The 18,130-nt window shown below is 33.3% G+C and overlaps 1 protein-coding gene across 1 annotated transcript in view; it reads left to right on the plus strand.

The window, feature by feature from the left end:
• Positions 1-12,910, plus strand: part of LOC131538707 (NACHT, LRR and PYD domains-containing protein 12-like) — a 72,677-nt gene extending 59,767 nt beyond the window's left edge. The window contains exon 11 of the mRNA XM_058772753.1: positions 12,040-12,910. Within this exon, the coding sequence (XP_058628736.1) occupies positions 12,040-12,587 (548 nt within the window). The 3' untranslated portion in view covers positions 12,588-12,910. The remainder of the gene's footprint in view (positions 1-12,039) is intronic.
• Positions 12,911-18,130: the final 5,220 nt, after the last annotated feature.

Consider the following 18,130-nt stretch of genomic DNA (forward strand, 5'->3'; position numbering starts at 1 on the left):
TCTTACCAATGATTTTACGACATCTCTCTGTTGTATTACCTTGTATTGGAATGAGACAGGAAGCTGCAGCTTGGACTCTCTTTTTTTTCCTGGATTCTTCCCGAGGGAGACCCTTTCGTTTTTTGCAATAAATGTCATGCTTCCAGAGGTCATGTTTTAGCAAAAAAAACAAAACAACAATTGCAGGGCAAGTACTTATGTGGATCTATTTCTTCTGTAGGTTGTCTAAAGGTCACTAACTCCCCTTGTCCTGTCTGCAAGACAGTTACATTGTGGTTATAGTCACCTTTATAGCAAAGCTGATCCAACAACAGACATCTTTTCTTTGATTTTTTTTTTGGGAAAGCATATTGCCCTAGCAACAACATCATCTTGATTGTGCTTTCTTTCTAAATGACATGCAATTTTACTCTGTGGCTTTTTGCAGTAAATACAGTAATGTTTTTTGTCCCATTTCCTTTTCTCTCCCTTCTGGCACCACTTCACTGTTATTTTCGACATACCCTCCTCCTTCTCGTCATCTACCTCGTCTGTGGCAAGTTCCAGGTCGCTAGAGTCCCTTTCGAGCTCATCAACTTTCTGAGTTAAGGTAGTGTTGATCTGAGTAGTGAGGAAGCTGGTGTTGGCACATATTCACTTCCATCGTCAGAATCTGATGCTTAAAAAGATTTAAGCATCCTTAAACAATGCAAAACAGAGGAATTTTGAGTTTCTACTACTGAATCCTATGGAGAAAAATCACTACCTGCCCTCTAGCTGCAATTCGCGCGTCATCAGAATCATGTGATTGCAAACAACCTATTGTTTCAGTTTGGAACATCCAATCAAATCAGCTGGAAACCTCATGCCAGTTCCAGTCTTATCTTTTAGCAATACTGAAGAATTTTAAGAACTAAAGCTCTTTTGCAGCCCCACCCACTACAACCTCAATAATAAAAAATTAAATATAATTATCACTTTCTGACAATGTCAACAAAAACAGAAAATGTATTTGCTTCACTAAAGTAGAATTTCACAAAGTTGTATTGGATTGCACAGGTGTACCTAATCAAGTGGCCGTGAGTGTATATTACATCTACATAGACATCACTCACACTTTATTAGATTTTAATGCTATGTACAATTGTGCTTATTTGACAATTATTTATTTGTGGTTTGACAATATTTTAAAGGATAACCCCTTGAGGTGAACCATCTAGTTTTCAAGGGGGGCCTTAAACACATACACTTGCATTCAAAAATTTTAGAACACCCCCATTTTTATAGTTTCTATTTAAAAAAGTAAGTAGTTCAAGTCTAGTGAAAAACTTTGAATGGTACAAAAGTAAGCAGCTAACTGCCAAGGTTAAAAACAGCGTTTACGTCACCAAGACAGATATTTTCAGAGAGATAAAATAAACAATTAAATTAAGGAGTTTTGTTAATTATTTCACTGTATGATCAACAGATGACCAGCTGCCCTGTCTTCCTTCATTAATTGCCATTTTAGTTGCACTATTGTAAAAAAAAAAAAAAAAAGCTTCTGACAGAGGCCTGTCATCACAGGTGTTTACTGTATGTCTACTGTGTGTGTTCTAGCACTTTCTTACTCCATGCACAGCACTTTCTTCTTCTGTTTATGCATAAAAAATCAATTCTATGTGTATAATGTTAGGCTAACTTGGAATTGTTTACAGCACTTGCATACTGCTCTTCTTTTGTTAGTTTAACTGCTTCTGTTGTCCTCATTTGTAAGTTGCTTTGGGATAAAAGCATCTGCTAAATGACTAAATGTAAATTTGTGCTCCTTCTGCTCTCTCTGCCTGGCCTGGGCTATGTCGCTCTCACATGCTCTTTCTTCCTCTATCTTTCTCTGATGCCTGTGTGAACAACCAGTCTGTAATACACTGCACTGACAACTAGGGTTGCACAGGGGCAGTAAATTTCGATAGTTTCCATAAACTTTACAAGGGAACTTAATCTAGGAATTTTGTAAATATTACAAGTTGGAAATTTAACAGGAATTTATAGGAATTTATGAGAATTAATTGAAAATTTGGGGAAATTTATAGAACATGTAACATCTGCAAATATAAATAGAAACATGGTGGTTGGTCATAAGATCACATGCTTGCAAACTAATACAAATTTTAAAAATGACATTTTTGGATTTTTTTTTGTAATCTGTGATTATTTTTACAGGATTCGTTGATGAATAAACACTTAAAATGAACAGCATTTATTAAAAAGTAGAAATCTTTTTTAACAATATAAGTCTTGCCTGTCACTTTTTATCAATTTAACACAGGGGTGTCAAACTCAATTCCTGGAGGGCCGCAGCCTGCAGTTTAGTTGCAACCCTGCTCCAACACACATATCAAGTAATTCACAGAGGCGGACAAAATACACAACTTCCTTACTTGAGTGAAAGTACAGATACCACTGGTCAAATACTACTCCACTACAAGTGAAAGTTGTAAAGACGGATTTTTACTTAAGTAAAAGTACGGAAGTACATGTTTTTAAAAGTACTTAAGTATCAAAAGTAAAAAGTAAATGCATTGTTTTATTGTCACATTGTTGTATACTTACAATACCTTATGCCACTAATGCAACCTACTGAATACACTGATTAGCTTGCATTATCTTTGGAATCAAGAGCTTTTATGTTACCAAACCTATAGAAATGGAACAACTGAATGAAGATAATCATCTTTATCTTTTTTATTTAACACTCCTACAACTACATTGAACTCATTTTAATACTTGTTTAAAAGTTACAAAGTTCTTTTTCAAAGAAATATTGAAGTCTATGATATGGTTCAATTTAGGCAAACATTGAAAAGAAAACAAATCTTTAGTCTCTTCAGAAAACTGGATCATACTCTCTCAGTATGGCCATGGGTGTGCAGGTTGCACCAAAGAACCGTCTTTTTGAATTTTGCCATCAACTGATCAGTGTTCATAAAATGCTCAGAAATCAGTGAACTTCACAACATGTGGCTGGGTTGGGTATTGTTTGAATTTTATCCATTCAGATTCTGATTCTGCTTATTGATTTCAGTTCTTATTGATTCCCAGTTTAGATTCCAAAGTTTTCATTTAGCCGACTTTTTGATCATTTGTTTGCAAAAAAAAAAAAAAATGTATGTTTATGTATTTATGTGCAGTGTTTTGACAATAAAATAATGTTCAGATTTATATACTTTATATATTTACCAGTAGGCCTAAGTTTATATATAGCCTATATATATATACAGTATATATGTGTGTGTGTATTATATACATATATACACACACACACACATATATATATATAAGTGAGGGCAGCGATTTTTGACAGATATATTAGCCTACTATTTGTATTGCCATAGTTTAATTACAAAAATCAAACTATAGTTAATATAATGAAACTATGGTAAATTTGTGGTTACTGAAGTTTTACTACAAATAGCATATGGTTACTATAGTGAGATAATAGTACATTTGTGGATACTGTGATTTTACTGCAAATACCATAGTTATGGTTACTATAGTAAAAACATGGTTAATTTTCCAAAGGGTTTTAATGAGTTAACACATGCCTTTTTAGAGCGCTTTTAGCTGTGCAGTAGCGCAGATGTTTACATTAGTTTAGTTTAATGGAGAAGATCCCAAGGTTGCCAGATTTGCGTAAAAAAATCATCCAAATGTCCATTCAAAGCTAGGCGGAAAACTGCAGGCTTAGAAATACTGTAAGACTTGGCAACACAAGAAGGTCCTGGCAGATCGCAGGCCGGATTTTTGCAGAAAAAAAGAGTTCAGTGAATCTGAAAATGCACACACTGTAAAAACTGCTACATATAACGACTTTCTACTTGGGGACCTTGATATAAATGTAGTTGAGTAAAAAGTACAATATTTGTCTTTCAAATGTAGTGAAGTTAAAGTCGCAAGTTTCCAGAAAAAATAATACTCGAGTAAAGTACAGATACTCAAAAAGTGTACTTAAGTACAATACTCAAGTAAATTTACTTCGTTACTGTGGCCCTCCAGGAATTGAGTTTGACACCCCTGATTTAACACATCCTTGCTGAATAAAAGTATTAATTAAAGAATCACTGACCCCAAACCTTTGAACAGTACTGTACTGTTAAAAATTATTTGTATTTTAAATAAATGCTGATCGGAACGCCCTCCAACCCAGCCCCTTTTTTTTTTTTTTTTTTTTACTTGTCCTGAGAAAAGTATCACAGGTAATGAGAAAAAAATATTAAGCAGCATATCTGTTTCCAACATTGATAATAAATCAGCATAGTAGAATGATTTCTGAAGGATCATGTGACACTGAAGAAAAATTCAGCTTTACATCATAGAAATATTATATTTTAAAGTACATTAAAACAGAAAAACATTATTTTACATTGTAATAATACATCACAATATTACTGTCTTGTTTTGTATTTTTGGTCAAATGAATGCAGGCTTGATTAACATAATAAGAGATTTCTTTGAAAAACTTTAAAAATAATAATGTTGACCAGTACCAAAACTTTTGACCAGTACTATACTTATGTATGAGAACAGAAACAGCTTGAGCAAGCTAGCTCATAGCTTACATCTGATTTACTGGCTGTAGCTAGCTAATGTTACTGTAAAGTGTTCGAATGCCTTGTCTAACCAAAACAAATGTTTAAAATATCAAAACAGAATAAAGCATCAAATCCCCGAACTGCAGAAGGTACTTATGCTTAAAAAATGACTAGAATAATTGATTGATAATCAAAATGGTTGCCAAATTGAAGTACTTCAAGCACGTGTAAGAACCCTTAATGTATATTAAACTAATGCTAACGTTAGCTAAACAGTCACTGAATGATCCTGACGGCTAGGCCAGACTATAAAAACAACTCAACCTAGTTTAGGTAAAATTAAATATGTCTTAGTAATAGTTTTTTTCCTGTGATGGCTGTTTTTGGTTCATTGCATCTTCATATCTCCGAGCACATTGATCATGATGCTCCCTCAGTTTCTGTAACCATCGTGACATTCGGAGGTCTGTCATGTTCCTAATCGATCATGATGATGTTTTCAAATCCTCGGGAAGAGTGTACAGCTTTAATTCTTCATGTTGGAGGGACATTTTTCAAAATGGTTCAACTCAAAATGGAGTCGAAATTGCTCATTAAATTCAAAACGATTCAAAAACTATTTTAGGGAGAGTTTACTTTACTCTTTAAAAGAGTATGTTAAATTGTAATAGAGAGGTGCATTAGATATTAACATAAAACATGATTATTCTCTGTCATCTATGTTAGAGGATGCCTATACTTACTCAGAAGTAACTGGGATTGTTGTTTGGCCTTGGAGTAATTTTACAACATGTCATAGCTTCAGCAGTTCTCCAATTTAGTATAAAATGCTGTTTCTTCAGTCAGGGACTTTTTTCTCCCCCCTTTCTTTATTTTCTCTATAAAATAAAATAAAAATTTATTTTTAATTGGGGTTAATATTGGTTTACATTCTATTTTATATCATTATGTTACATTATTTGTGCAAAATCATTTTTCACATAAGTTAAATTTAGATCATATTTAAGAGATTCAGAATCAAAAAGAGCGTTATTACCAAGTATGTTTACAAGTACAAGGAATTTGTTCTTATGACAGAATTTTCCAATACACAGAGACAACAACACACAGATAGTAAGAAATAAAGGGTAATACTTTATTGTAAGGTCCAGTTCTCACTATTAACTAAATATTAAGTATGACTTTGTCCTCAATAAACTCCTAATTACTGCTTATTAATAGTTAGTAATATATCAATTTAGTATATCAATCAATTTATAAGAGACAATACTGTAGAAATTAAACTTGGATATATTTTAGAGTAGTCAATGTGCAACTTGTATAGCAGTAAAGATTTACTGTTATTTAAAACATGTTGATGATAAAACAAACTATTTTGACAATTAAATGATATATACGTCACCAATTTCAAACCAAAAAAAGTAGATTCAGAATGTATTTAAACTATTATATCTGACATGTAAGTTGGTCATCAAGAAGGTGGGACAAGAGAAAATTGTCATTTTAGGGGGTACTTGAGAGCTACTTGATATTTTGATTTAGTCTCAGGACAAGTATATTTTAACAACAAGTGCATGTTTTAGTATTTTGCATATGGATTATTTGAAATTTTATGGGTGGGACAGAAAATGTCCTCCAATTCTGGAATATCCAGAATTGTGGAGTTCACACACACTCTTAGAAAAGATGTGTTAAAAAATGACACATTTTATGTGTAACACTCTAATTTACACATTTTGTGTTAATATTAAATAAAAATTTGTAGAAAAGAATAACTTCTTTTACACATATTTATGTGTAGTTTAAAAATCAACGCAACTTTGAATTTACACACAGCATTTAACACAATATGTGTAGACCGACGTGCTAACACTTTATGTGTAGTTTTTAAAGACATCCGTTATTTAAATTAGCTAATGTGAACCAATAGGGACTAACGTTACGTTAGGGTTTTTGAACGGAATCCAGTCAGCCCATAGTCATTTTAGTCTGTTATGACAGCGACATGCCATTTCGTTTTATTTCTGTATTGTTGTAAGTAAAATATCGCATTTATACCATAATCACTTAATTATATTAATCGACTAACCTTCGCATCAGAACTGCTCGTCAAAACCACCTTTTCACTATGGAGGAGACGATTCGCGCCGGAGACTGCTAGCAAGATTCCTGAGGTAAGATGTAGTTGAAATCATATTTTGCTTACATTTATTAACAAAAGCAATGTTTCCTGCTGCTGTTGTTTTAATACTGTTTTAAACGTGTGGTCACAGTGAAATTTTGTGGGCAAAACCCGGTCATTGTCAATAACATTAGTTAGCTGAAGCACATTAGTCACGTAACTTTACTGTAAATCAAGCAGCTTTCTGTTGGTTAGCGCGGCGAAAACGCATTGAAAACTGACTTAAAATATTCAATCTTTTCTCACTTTCACTCAAAATTCCCGAGAGAAAAGACACCTTTACAAATGGCTGAATTTAGAAAAGCGAAATTTCGCAAAGCAGTGGTAAATATGACTGCACTTTTAGACTCTTTTTTTGTCAATAAAGAAATGGTGCTAGCAATGCTCTTTATTATGTCTAAAGTATTAAAAACTTTGCTGAAATGATTAGCAATATGTTACAAGTGCTTTGGAGCCACTGGTGCAGACCAGGTAGCTTACAATCTAAATTTGCTAACATTATATCAAATAAGTGATGTCTAACATTATGTTTATTACACAGCAAATGAACCAATCAGAAGATGTTCACCCTGCAGGTAAGTACTCCAATAAAACTCACACTAAATCATTCATTCATACCAAATCAAGCATTTTTTAGTTTATATTTTAGCATTATTTTGATCTTTCATTAAGCAGAAGACTTTCTGCCATTGCAGTCCCACTTGACCAGGAAGGTACCTAACATCAGCACACAGGTGGGTTAACTACTGTAGAAGGAGAAAGATCATCACATAGTGATTGCTTGCATGTGTCTTAGTGTGTTTTTGTCTCAAACAGCTACCCCTTCACTGCAGACAAGCTGAAGGCTAAATGCTCAATTGGAGTCTTTCTCTCTATGGATCTCAGCATTTTTGGACAGAATTTAGAATATGTAAGTTTTAAAATTAAATCTGACAATTTAGTTTACAGTTCAGCTGAAATGTTTGTATATGTTATTGACAAGCTGTTACTTAAAAATATATATATTCTTATGCTAGAGTAAAAAAGGTTTACTCCTCCCACTCTGTCTTAATATAGTGTTGGAACCAGGGATCTCCACTGAAGGACTGAGTACATTTGTGTTTGTGGACACGCATACAGACCAGGGAACATTCTGATGTTGGCAAAGTTCTGAGCAGGATCCAGTCTTCGGAGAAGTTCATTTATTCCCAAAGGTGGACAAAAACATTGTGTTGGCTTTTAAAAGGCTATTTGATAATGACTTTTACTCCTATGCTGTGGAAAAGATGGAAGAGTACAGACATTGCTAATAAGAAATATTTTTTGAGCATCTTTCAAAATACTTTTGGCCAGCAGTGTACATCAATCCAGCAAAGTTTGGAAAAAAGTGAAATGACTATGAAGGTAGGGTTATGTGTCATGTTACCTAATGAGATGAAAATAACCTTTTGGTCCTGTGTTGGACATTTCCTTTTTGACTGCTTAAAATTGTATGTACTGTATATATAAATGTGTGTGTGTGTGTATATATTCTGCAGTTCTATGTAATTGTTGATATTTCATCATAATAAATATTTTGACAATAAGCTAAACAACCAATAATTTTTCCATTCATTTTGTCAAATGCGAACATTTTGTTTAGAATTTTATGTATGTTTTTTTAACATACTCCCAGATAGCACACGTACGTCTGCAAGATGTCTGTTAAAGATCTCTTGATCTGGAAAGCATCTGCTGTCTATAAACGTCTGACAGACGTCTGTAAGATGTCAGTTTTACATACACTCTAAATCATAAACATCTTAAAGACATCTAATAGACGTCTATTTGACATCTAAAAGGAGACGTCCTATAGACGTATTGCAGATGAGCAAACACCCTAAAAAATACGTCTTGCAGATGTAAATGCAGACGTCAAATAGACGTCTCAGAGATGTACGTGTGCTATCAGAGCTGTATGCAGTGAAGGACAGCACATAATGTGTTAAATTATACACGTTTACACATCTTTTTTGATAACCTTCAAAACAATGAATGAGTAAAAATTAACACAAAAACGTCCCAGAACTCACCCATTAATGTGTTAAAATTTAACACAGTTGTGTCTTTTTTTAACACATCTTTTCTAAGAGATGCCCCTAGCGGAGTAAACACAGAGTAAGTTCATTAACTTTGACAATCTGTACTTGTCAAAATACTTTTTTGTTGCCTTTTAGAAGGGCAGGTTCATGCTTTCTCAAGTGACAAACTGATTTATCTATCTTAGTATTTATCTGAATATGTTTGTTTAGAGTTGTGTTAAATGTGGTTTTTCGAAAGAGCAAATACCAGTTTAGCATTTTATGAAAAAATAGAAAAAAAAACTTATGGTGGGCAGGTGACTTATGGTATAACAACTGGTAGGCAGGTGAGAAATAGCAGGGTCTGGAATGACGAGAGGTTAGTAAAACTTAGCAACTGGAATGGAAATGGAGAGGAAATGGAGTCAGAACCAGATGAAATTGATGCAACCATGAAACATGCTAAAAATATTTGCTAGGGCGGAGTATCGTAAAAATTTAAGATACTAGTACCAACATTAGTACCCTTAATGTGATACCAATTTCAGTAGAGTACTTCATTAGATACCTTTGTTTGTTTAAACTTCATTTGATACCCATCACGAGAATGCAAGCATTGCCACCACTCCTTCTCATCCAAATGAAATGAAATGGCATTCCCAAACTAAAACAGACACAGTTAATGAAGTCTTTGCACTAAAAGCATATGGTCTTATTTGAAAGCAATACTTGGCAGTTTATTGTCTCACTTCAGATGTTTGTTCTATTTGACCATAAGTGCCCTTATATTGTGTCACACTTTATTATTTATTAATATTATCTTTTATATAATCATATATACTGTATATTAGGAGTGGCACGGTACACAGATGTCTTGGTTCTGTACGTACCTCTGTTTCGGGGGTCACGGTTCGATACGATTCCGGTACAACGGGGAATCTACTATGCTCAGTTTCTTTTCATTTATTTTGAACATACAGTAGTGCAAATTAAAAAAATTTATATTTACCGGTATATAAATTATATAAATATATTTTATTTATATATAAAACCTGTTTTGATTTCATTGTGAGTGTACACAAATAAAAGCAGACCTTTATACAGTAATTATTAATAAGACAATAAGTGTTTAAAGTTGATTCTGCTGGTATAAGGAAACCAGCATTGCTAACTTGACAGCACAGTTGGTACTTTATCAAAATAAAATACAGTGAGCCAAACATCAGCGCGCCCGCCTCTGTGTCACTGTTGGAACGCGACTGAAGTACAAAGGCTATAATTTGCATAATAAATAATAGTCTAGCATTCAGATACGTTACATCGCAAATATGGAAATACAGTTGAGTGTGCAAGCCTTTAAACTATACTCCCTTGTCAGTCTATGTGAGAGATGCGTTCAGAATCAGAACATGGTCACCGTCTAGGGGGCTTTGTTTTCAAGTGCGCAACTCATGGCATTCGCTGTTCTTCTGCTGGCGGTTATCAAACAGCGTTGCATTACTGCGGGCGCCCCCTTCTGGATTGGGGGTGAATTGCCTTTATTCGTCATAAGGCCTCACGCACCGAATCGAGACGCCCGTACCGTGACGGTTCAGTACGAATACATGTACCGTGCCACCCCTAATATATTACAGTGTGCAATTTGTAGGGGCCTATGCATCCCTGCCTCTGCTGAATTATTTTTTTATCTCCGGTGGGGATAAAATGATTCACGAAACGCGCTTTGAACTCCCGTTCTGAATCAAATGATTCGCGAAACGCGATCCGATTGGAACGCTTCGAAACCGCAAATAATTTACGATGCAATGGTTAATAGTGACGGGAAGTTTGGATCATTTTACTGACTCGGACCTTTGAGTCTCGTTCAGCAAAATGAATGAATGTTTTTTCGAGTCATTTCGTTAATTTTAGCAAAATATAATTAAAATGTTATGTACTACTTCCCTAACACATCTACTACTTATACAAACGTTGATCACACTACAAACAATACAAAACTAATGCTATAAGAAACAGAAAAGATTAATTCATTGTTTACCTGGGTCTTGATTAGCTCACCTCACCTCTTATCTGACAAGCATTCGGGTTTGAGTCGTTCGTTCATCACGTGACAGCCTCATAAGCTAAACCTATGCAGTCAGAGCCGGAAAGAGAATTGATCAGTTCATCTCTCGAGTCTTTCGAGTCGTTCATTCTTTTGTCACGTGACGTGACATCATTGGACAGATAAATTAGTTAATTTACAAGCTTCCTTACAAACAGGTGCATAGTTATTATTATTATTATTATTATTAACTCTTACAGTTACGTGATGCATTTCTGGTCTCAAATTGTAGCTTTTTAATTACAGTTTATTAATGTGAATTTCTGTCATGATGGTTCTTTCCATAACACTGAATGTGGTAACAAAGGTAATAAACTAAAGAGTTGGTTATTATTATTATTATTATTAAGTATTTTTCCCTCAGAATGAATAGGTTTAGCTTATGAGGCTGTCACGTGATGAACGAACGACTCAAACCCGAAGACTCGAAACAGATTAACTAATTCAGTGCAGAACCTGTAGGATGTTGCACATGCGCGACTGAACGAATCACTCTCCGAGATGACTCGTTCTTCCCGAGTCACATTAAAGATTCGTTCAAAAACAACGAATCGTTCAAGGTCGACCCATCACTAATGGTTAACTGATTCGGAGTTTCAAAAAGCTCTGTTGTGTTCTTTGCTCGCTTTCTCTATATAATTTATTCGTTGTTTGATTCACCAGAACAATTAAATCATTACAGTTAATAGGCCTAACTCCAGATGTGCACGCTTTTGAACTAAAAGCCCTCAGGGATGTTGTTTTGTCAAGTGTTTTCATGAGTTTTTCTCTGAACAAATGCAGCTGATGCTCATGTTTCAAACAAAAGGAATGGACTCCGTTTTTCACATTCATAACTTCTGACACAAATTACGGTCACTATAAAATTTTCAGAGTAAACCAGAGGTCAATAATTTAAGCTTGAGTCTTAGCTCTTTTTAATGTTGTTTAGTTTGTAAAGGTAATTACATTAAATCTTACAGTAACTAAACATGAAGCGCGTCGGCGTGCGTCCTCATAAAAGTTAAAAAGATTACTAGCGTTAAATATTTTTAAATATAATATATAATATTCAGCTCCACACTCTCTCTCTCTCTCTCTCTCTCACTCACACACACACACACACACACACACACACAGCTGTAGTGATTGTTGTGTTATAAATGTCTCTGTTCTTGTGTTCAGATGCCTGTTTTCTCACACTGGATCCAAACACAGCAAACAAGCGTCTCATTCTGTCTGAGGAGAACAGAGAGGTGACACGTGTGAGCGAGAAACAGTCGTATCCTGATCATCCAGACAGATTTGATCTGTGGTGTCAGGTGTTGTGTAGAGACAGTGTGTGTGGACGCTGTTACTGGGAGATTGAGTGCAGTGGACGTGTGTTTATATCAGTGTCATATAAGAGCATCAGCAGGAAGGGATTGGGTGATGAGAGTTGGTTTGGATGTAATGATCAGTCCTGGAGTTTGGACTGCTCTCCCTCCAGTTACTCATTCAGACACAATGACATAGTGACTGTTCTCCCTGTGAAGCCCATCATCAGAAGAACAAGAGTGTATGGTAATATCAGTAGAACAGGAGTGTTTGTGGATCACGGCGCAGGAACTCTGTCCTTCTACAGCGTCTCTGACACAATGAGACTCATCCACACAGTCCAGACCACATTCACTCAGCACCTCTATCCTGGGTTTACTCTTTGTCTTTCTGGATCATCAGTGAAACTGTGTTGATGAATCTGATTAGACTGTGAAGAGATTCTACCCATAATGCTTTGAGCTGCATGATGAATCAGTAACAGTGAGATGTTATGAGTCTCTTCATGACATTAATACTGCAGCTCAACTTCTGTCACTGAAATATCAGAATACATTTATAATAAATCCTCATATAGAGTAAGATCAGTGTGTGTGTGTGTTTGTTTTTTATTGTTGTGTCTCATCAATCATTTGTTTTATTACTGTCCAAATGTAAAAATGTCACAAGCATGATTGATGAAGAACAAGTAATTGATTAATTTCTCTGTTGTTTTTGTACAGAAATAATAAAACAATGACAAATCAACTTGAGATCAGACTTTAATTGATGTTTGTATCATGAATATAATCGATTCCTCACAAGACTGAAATGAGCTTCTGACATGATAAAATATGACATTAATCACAGCATTTAATAAAATATATTAACTACAGTAAATCTGTATTAAATTATTATCTTTCAATAAGTGAGAGAAGCTGTCAGAATATATTTTAAAAATATTATTTTCTGAGTTTTAAAGTTAACATGTTTAATCACAGTATATTTATACACAAAATCCTAATTTTCTTTTTAAATATTTTTATTTATCTATTTGTATATTGAATTGATATGAAGAAGTATTACCTTAGATATAATGTAACATTACTTCAGCTTACATATTTGTATAAACACTTTTATTACATTTAAATTATTTACTAAAATAAATAAATAGTAATAATAGCAACCAAAATATGAATTTAAATTCATTTAAATTGACAAATTAATAAAAATTTCATGATTATAATGCTATTGTACTCTTAAATAAGCAGTCAGAATTTATGCATGTATGTAATAATTTTTAATAATAATAACAATAACATGAATAAATATTAATTTTATTTTATTATAATTTTATACATAGTAAAAAAACGGAATATTACAATAATCATAGCATAAAATAAAAGGTCAGTATTTAATAATAAAATAAAATGATTATTTTGGCTATTATTATAATGTAAATTATAAAAACATAAGAAATTAATGCAATAATCATAATAAAAATATAAATAATAATGTTAATTATTATTTTATTATTTAAATTACAAAAACAAAACTGTTATTGCAATGTTATTAAATATTATTGCAATATTTATTAAATAAAAAGTCAAGTTATTTATTATTCAATAAAACCCCAAATCTGAATTATTATAATCATAAGCTGATAATAAAATAAAGATGTTGTAATTACAACAACAATAATAATAATATAGTAATATAAAATAAAATTATTATTAATAAGAATAATTATAATAATATCATTAAAATACATACTTTTTTACTTTACAGCAATTGTGCCTTTTTATTGATTTATAATTTAAGTGATAATAAAACAGCTCATATTATTATTATTATACAGTACAATTGGATTATTGCAATCGTAATATATTTATTTGCTCATTTGTTATAATTAAACATGTTTTTTTACATAAAATAAACAGAAAACAAAATAATATTAAATATTAAACATTTGGTTTATTTACTATTATTATTATTAAATACTGACATTTTATTTTACAGTGCAGTATGATTACTGCAATAGTAAGAGATTTTATTTATTTGTGAAACTGTTATTTACAATAATGTAAAGATAATATTTTGCTTGTTTTGTTAACAACAACAATAATAATAATAATAAAATAAAAATATCCAACATATTTAATATTTAACATGTTCAAATATTTCAATTGTATTTTTCTTTAATATTATAACAATTACAATTAATAATAATAATTGATATTGATATAAACATTGCAATTACAACATGTTTATCATCTTTTAATAATAAACAAATTCATATTTTCGTTATTATTAATAAATACTGACTTTGTATTGAATTGCAATAAAAACTGTTTTGATGGATTTTTAAATTGTTGTAATTTAAATACAATTATAATTAATATAATATTTTAATATAATAAGAAATAAAAATGTTATGATTGCAATAATCATAGCAAAATATAAATGATATAATATATTAATTATAATGTATTTAAATTACAAAAACAAAACTGTTATTGTTATAATATTATTGCAATATTTATTCAATAAAAAGTCAATAGTTCTTTTTATTCAATAAAACCCAAATAATATAATTATAAGATGATAATAAAAAAAGATTTTGTAATCTGTCACATGTGTTGTTTCCTGTTCCTGTTTATTATGTTCCAGGTGTGTCTCGTTTTCCCCTCATTAGTTCCGTCTATTTATAGTGTGTTTTGCCCCATGTTTCCTGTCTGCTGTTATATCTTCACCCCATTTGATGATTCCTGCCACTTTTCGTCCCCGCAAATCCTTACATAATAATAATAATAATAATATTGCAATATTAAATAAAAACTACATATTAATTAATTAATTAATTATCACAATAGTAGCAATCTTACAATTACATCAATCTTACAATTTTTAATGGATTTGTTATAATTAAATAATAAAACAAAGTATTATTATTATTATTATTATTATGATTGATTAATTGTTATATTTAAGAATACAATTACTATTTTAGATATTATTACTAAATACTCCTTTTTTATTTTACAGTACAATTGGGTTATTGCAATCGTAATAAAGTACTTTGCTTATTTGTTATAATTAAAATAATATAAATTTACATAAACATAGAAAACTTAAAATAATATTAAATGATACATTTGGTTTATTTATTGCTATTATTATTATTATTAAATACTGACGTTTTATTTTACAGTGCAGTATGATTACTGCAATAGGGCTGCACCAACGATTATTTTGATAATCGATTAATCTAACGATTGTTAGAACAATTAATCGACTAATCGTTGATTATTTCACTGATTAATCAGTAGACTTTGATTATTCAGCTTTTGCAATTAGTTAAAATATTAAGTTATGCATATTCTAACATAAATAAAGGTCACTTCAGCTTTAGAAAAGCATATTATGTAATTACAATTATTATACAATTAATTGGTAACACTTTACAATAAGGTTCATTGGTTAACATGAACTAAGAATGAACAATACTTCTACAGCATTTATTAATCTTGGTTAATGTTAATTTCATTTATAAAAATCACAAGTTGTGTTTTTTAACATTGGTAAATGCACTGTAAACTAACATGAACAAACAATGAATAACTGTATTTTTATTAACCAACATTAGCAAAGATGAAATACATGAATTTAATAAATGTACTGTTCATTCATGTTAATTAATACATTACAATAAGGTATCATTTGTTAACATTAGTTAAAGTGTTACCAATTCATTATACAAATAGATGTATTTGGCACACAAAATGAGATGACTACGGTGGCCGAGAGAGCTCAGCGCGGTGCAAATATAAAAAACACCTGCAAATTAAGAAAACAACTTCATCAATTTAACAACACACGAGCTGCAAATGCTCACAACACAACCAAACAAAGAAACGCGCTACAAATAATTTTTTTTATTTGGTTGTGTTGTGAGAATTGGCAGCGTGTTTCTTTATTTGTTTGCGTTGTGAGCATTTGCACCACCTGCTGTCAAACTGAAGAAGATGTTTTCTTGATTTGCTGGTGCTTTTTCTATTTGCATGTGTTTTCTGAAGTTGCAGCGCGTTGAGCTCTCTTGGCCACCATAGATGACAGACAAAGACACTCTCTCACCATTTAATTAGCTACATGGAAAAGTAACATATCATTCTGCCTAACATCTCCTTTTGTAAGTGATAAAAATCAAAATAAAGGTAAGTGATGAGATGCTTTGGATAAACTATTTTATTCAAAACATAATGTCTTAAAATAGCCTACCGTACAAGGTTATGATAACCAAAACAGTCCTGGGGCCTCATTTACAAAAGAGTGCGGACAATTCCTACTAAAAGTGAACGTACGCCAGAAAATTGATAATGGTGTACGCAAACTAAAATTGAGATTTATAAAACCTTGCGTACGCACACCTGCACGCAATTTTTGCTTTATAAATTACAGCCTACCTGATAATTTGCGCACGTGAAAAAATTTCACATTCCGCCCTTTTCACGCCCACATTTAACCATATATAGTCCATGCAAATCACCTCATGAATGGCCGTGCATTTTAAAATGAGCCAGCAAATTAATGCTTTTTATGCCCAACAATGGCAGAAATGGAGACCAAGGCGAAGAAACGGAATTTCTCAGACACCGAAATAGAGGTTCTTGTAACGGACGTAGACAAAAGACAAGTAATTTTGTTTGGTAGCCACAGCAGTGGCATTACTAATAAAAAAAAATATGTGGAGTGGCAACATGTCACTGCTGCAGTGAATGAAGTTGGATCAGCCAACAGGACGGTTCCGGACATCAAAAAAAAGTGGTCTGACTTAAAGGTGGGGGCAAAAAAAAGGCTTGCCTGTCACAGAAAGAGCGTGTCTGCGACTGGTGGGGGTCCTAGTGCGCCCGATCTGTCACCACTGGAGATCCGGCTGGCTTCAATCATAGGAGAAACCAGTGTGTGCGGCATTTTTTGTGAGAAGGAAGGAGACACAGACATGCTAGAGACAGGGGAACCAGGTAAATAATTTATTGCATGATTGATGATACAATTACACAAAATAGAAATATCACAATAGGTTATTATGTCTTAGTTCTTCCAGAGGGTAGGGGAGCACAGGGCGGTGAGAAGACTCCCAGCGCGGAGTCTGCAGCAGCTGTGGAATGTCCGGAGGTCCCCAGCACGAGTGCTCCCCGACCACATGGCACGGGTGGAAGTGGCCGCGTGCTGACTGAGGCTTTCCTTCAGACACAGAGGGACACAATTAATGCAATTACAGTCATAGCAGATGAGCTTAAGCAAATAAGGGTTGTTTTGTGTGATATTGCATCTACATTAAAAGATCTAGTTAACAAATGAACCTTTGTGTTGTTGTCCCTTCACAAATGCTGCATTACTTCCTCACGGAGCCTTGCTCCATGATAATGCCATTCATGTTGAGGAGGGGGGTGTGGGTCAGGTTCCTCATGCTGGTGGTAAGGGAGGTCAGGAGGAAGAGGGAGTCCATTCCTCTGTGCCATGTTGTGTAGGATGGCGCATGCAATGATGATCTTGCAGACTTTTGGTTCATATAAAAGTCTGCCACCCAAAGCATCAAGGCAACGCCATCTACACTTGAGGAGGCCAATGGTTCTCTCAACTACAGAGCGCGCACGAGCGTGGGCATCATTGTAGTTCATTTCCTCTGCACTCTGAGGGTTTGGGAATGGGGTGAGAAGCCAACGTCTGAGGGGGTAACCACTGTCACCTGCACAGTATGACAGATTAATTGTACACTATGCTTGAACTGTTAGAAAACATATGTACATAGTTTTAACTTACCAAGAAGCCAGCCATCGTGCACGGCACCTGCCTCAAGTCTATTCCCTACACTGCTGTGCGCTAGAATAAACGAGTCATGTGTTGAACCAGGCCATCGTGCCACGACATTTGTCAGAATCATGTTGGGCTCACAAATAACTTGCACATTTATTCACAT

Source organism: Onychostoma macrolepis, chromosome 04 (genome assembly GCF_012432095.1).
Source record: "Onychostoma macrolepis isolate SWU-2019 chromosome 04, ASM1243209v1, whole genome shotgun sequence".
NCBI lineage: Eukaryota > Metazoa > Chordata > Actinopteri > Cypriniformes > Cyprinidae > Onychostoma > Onychostoma macrolepis.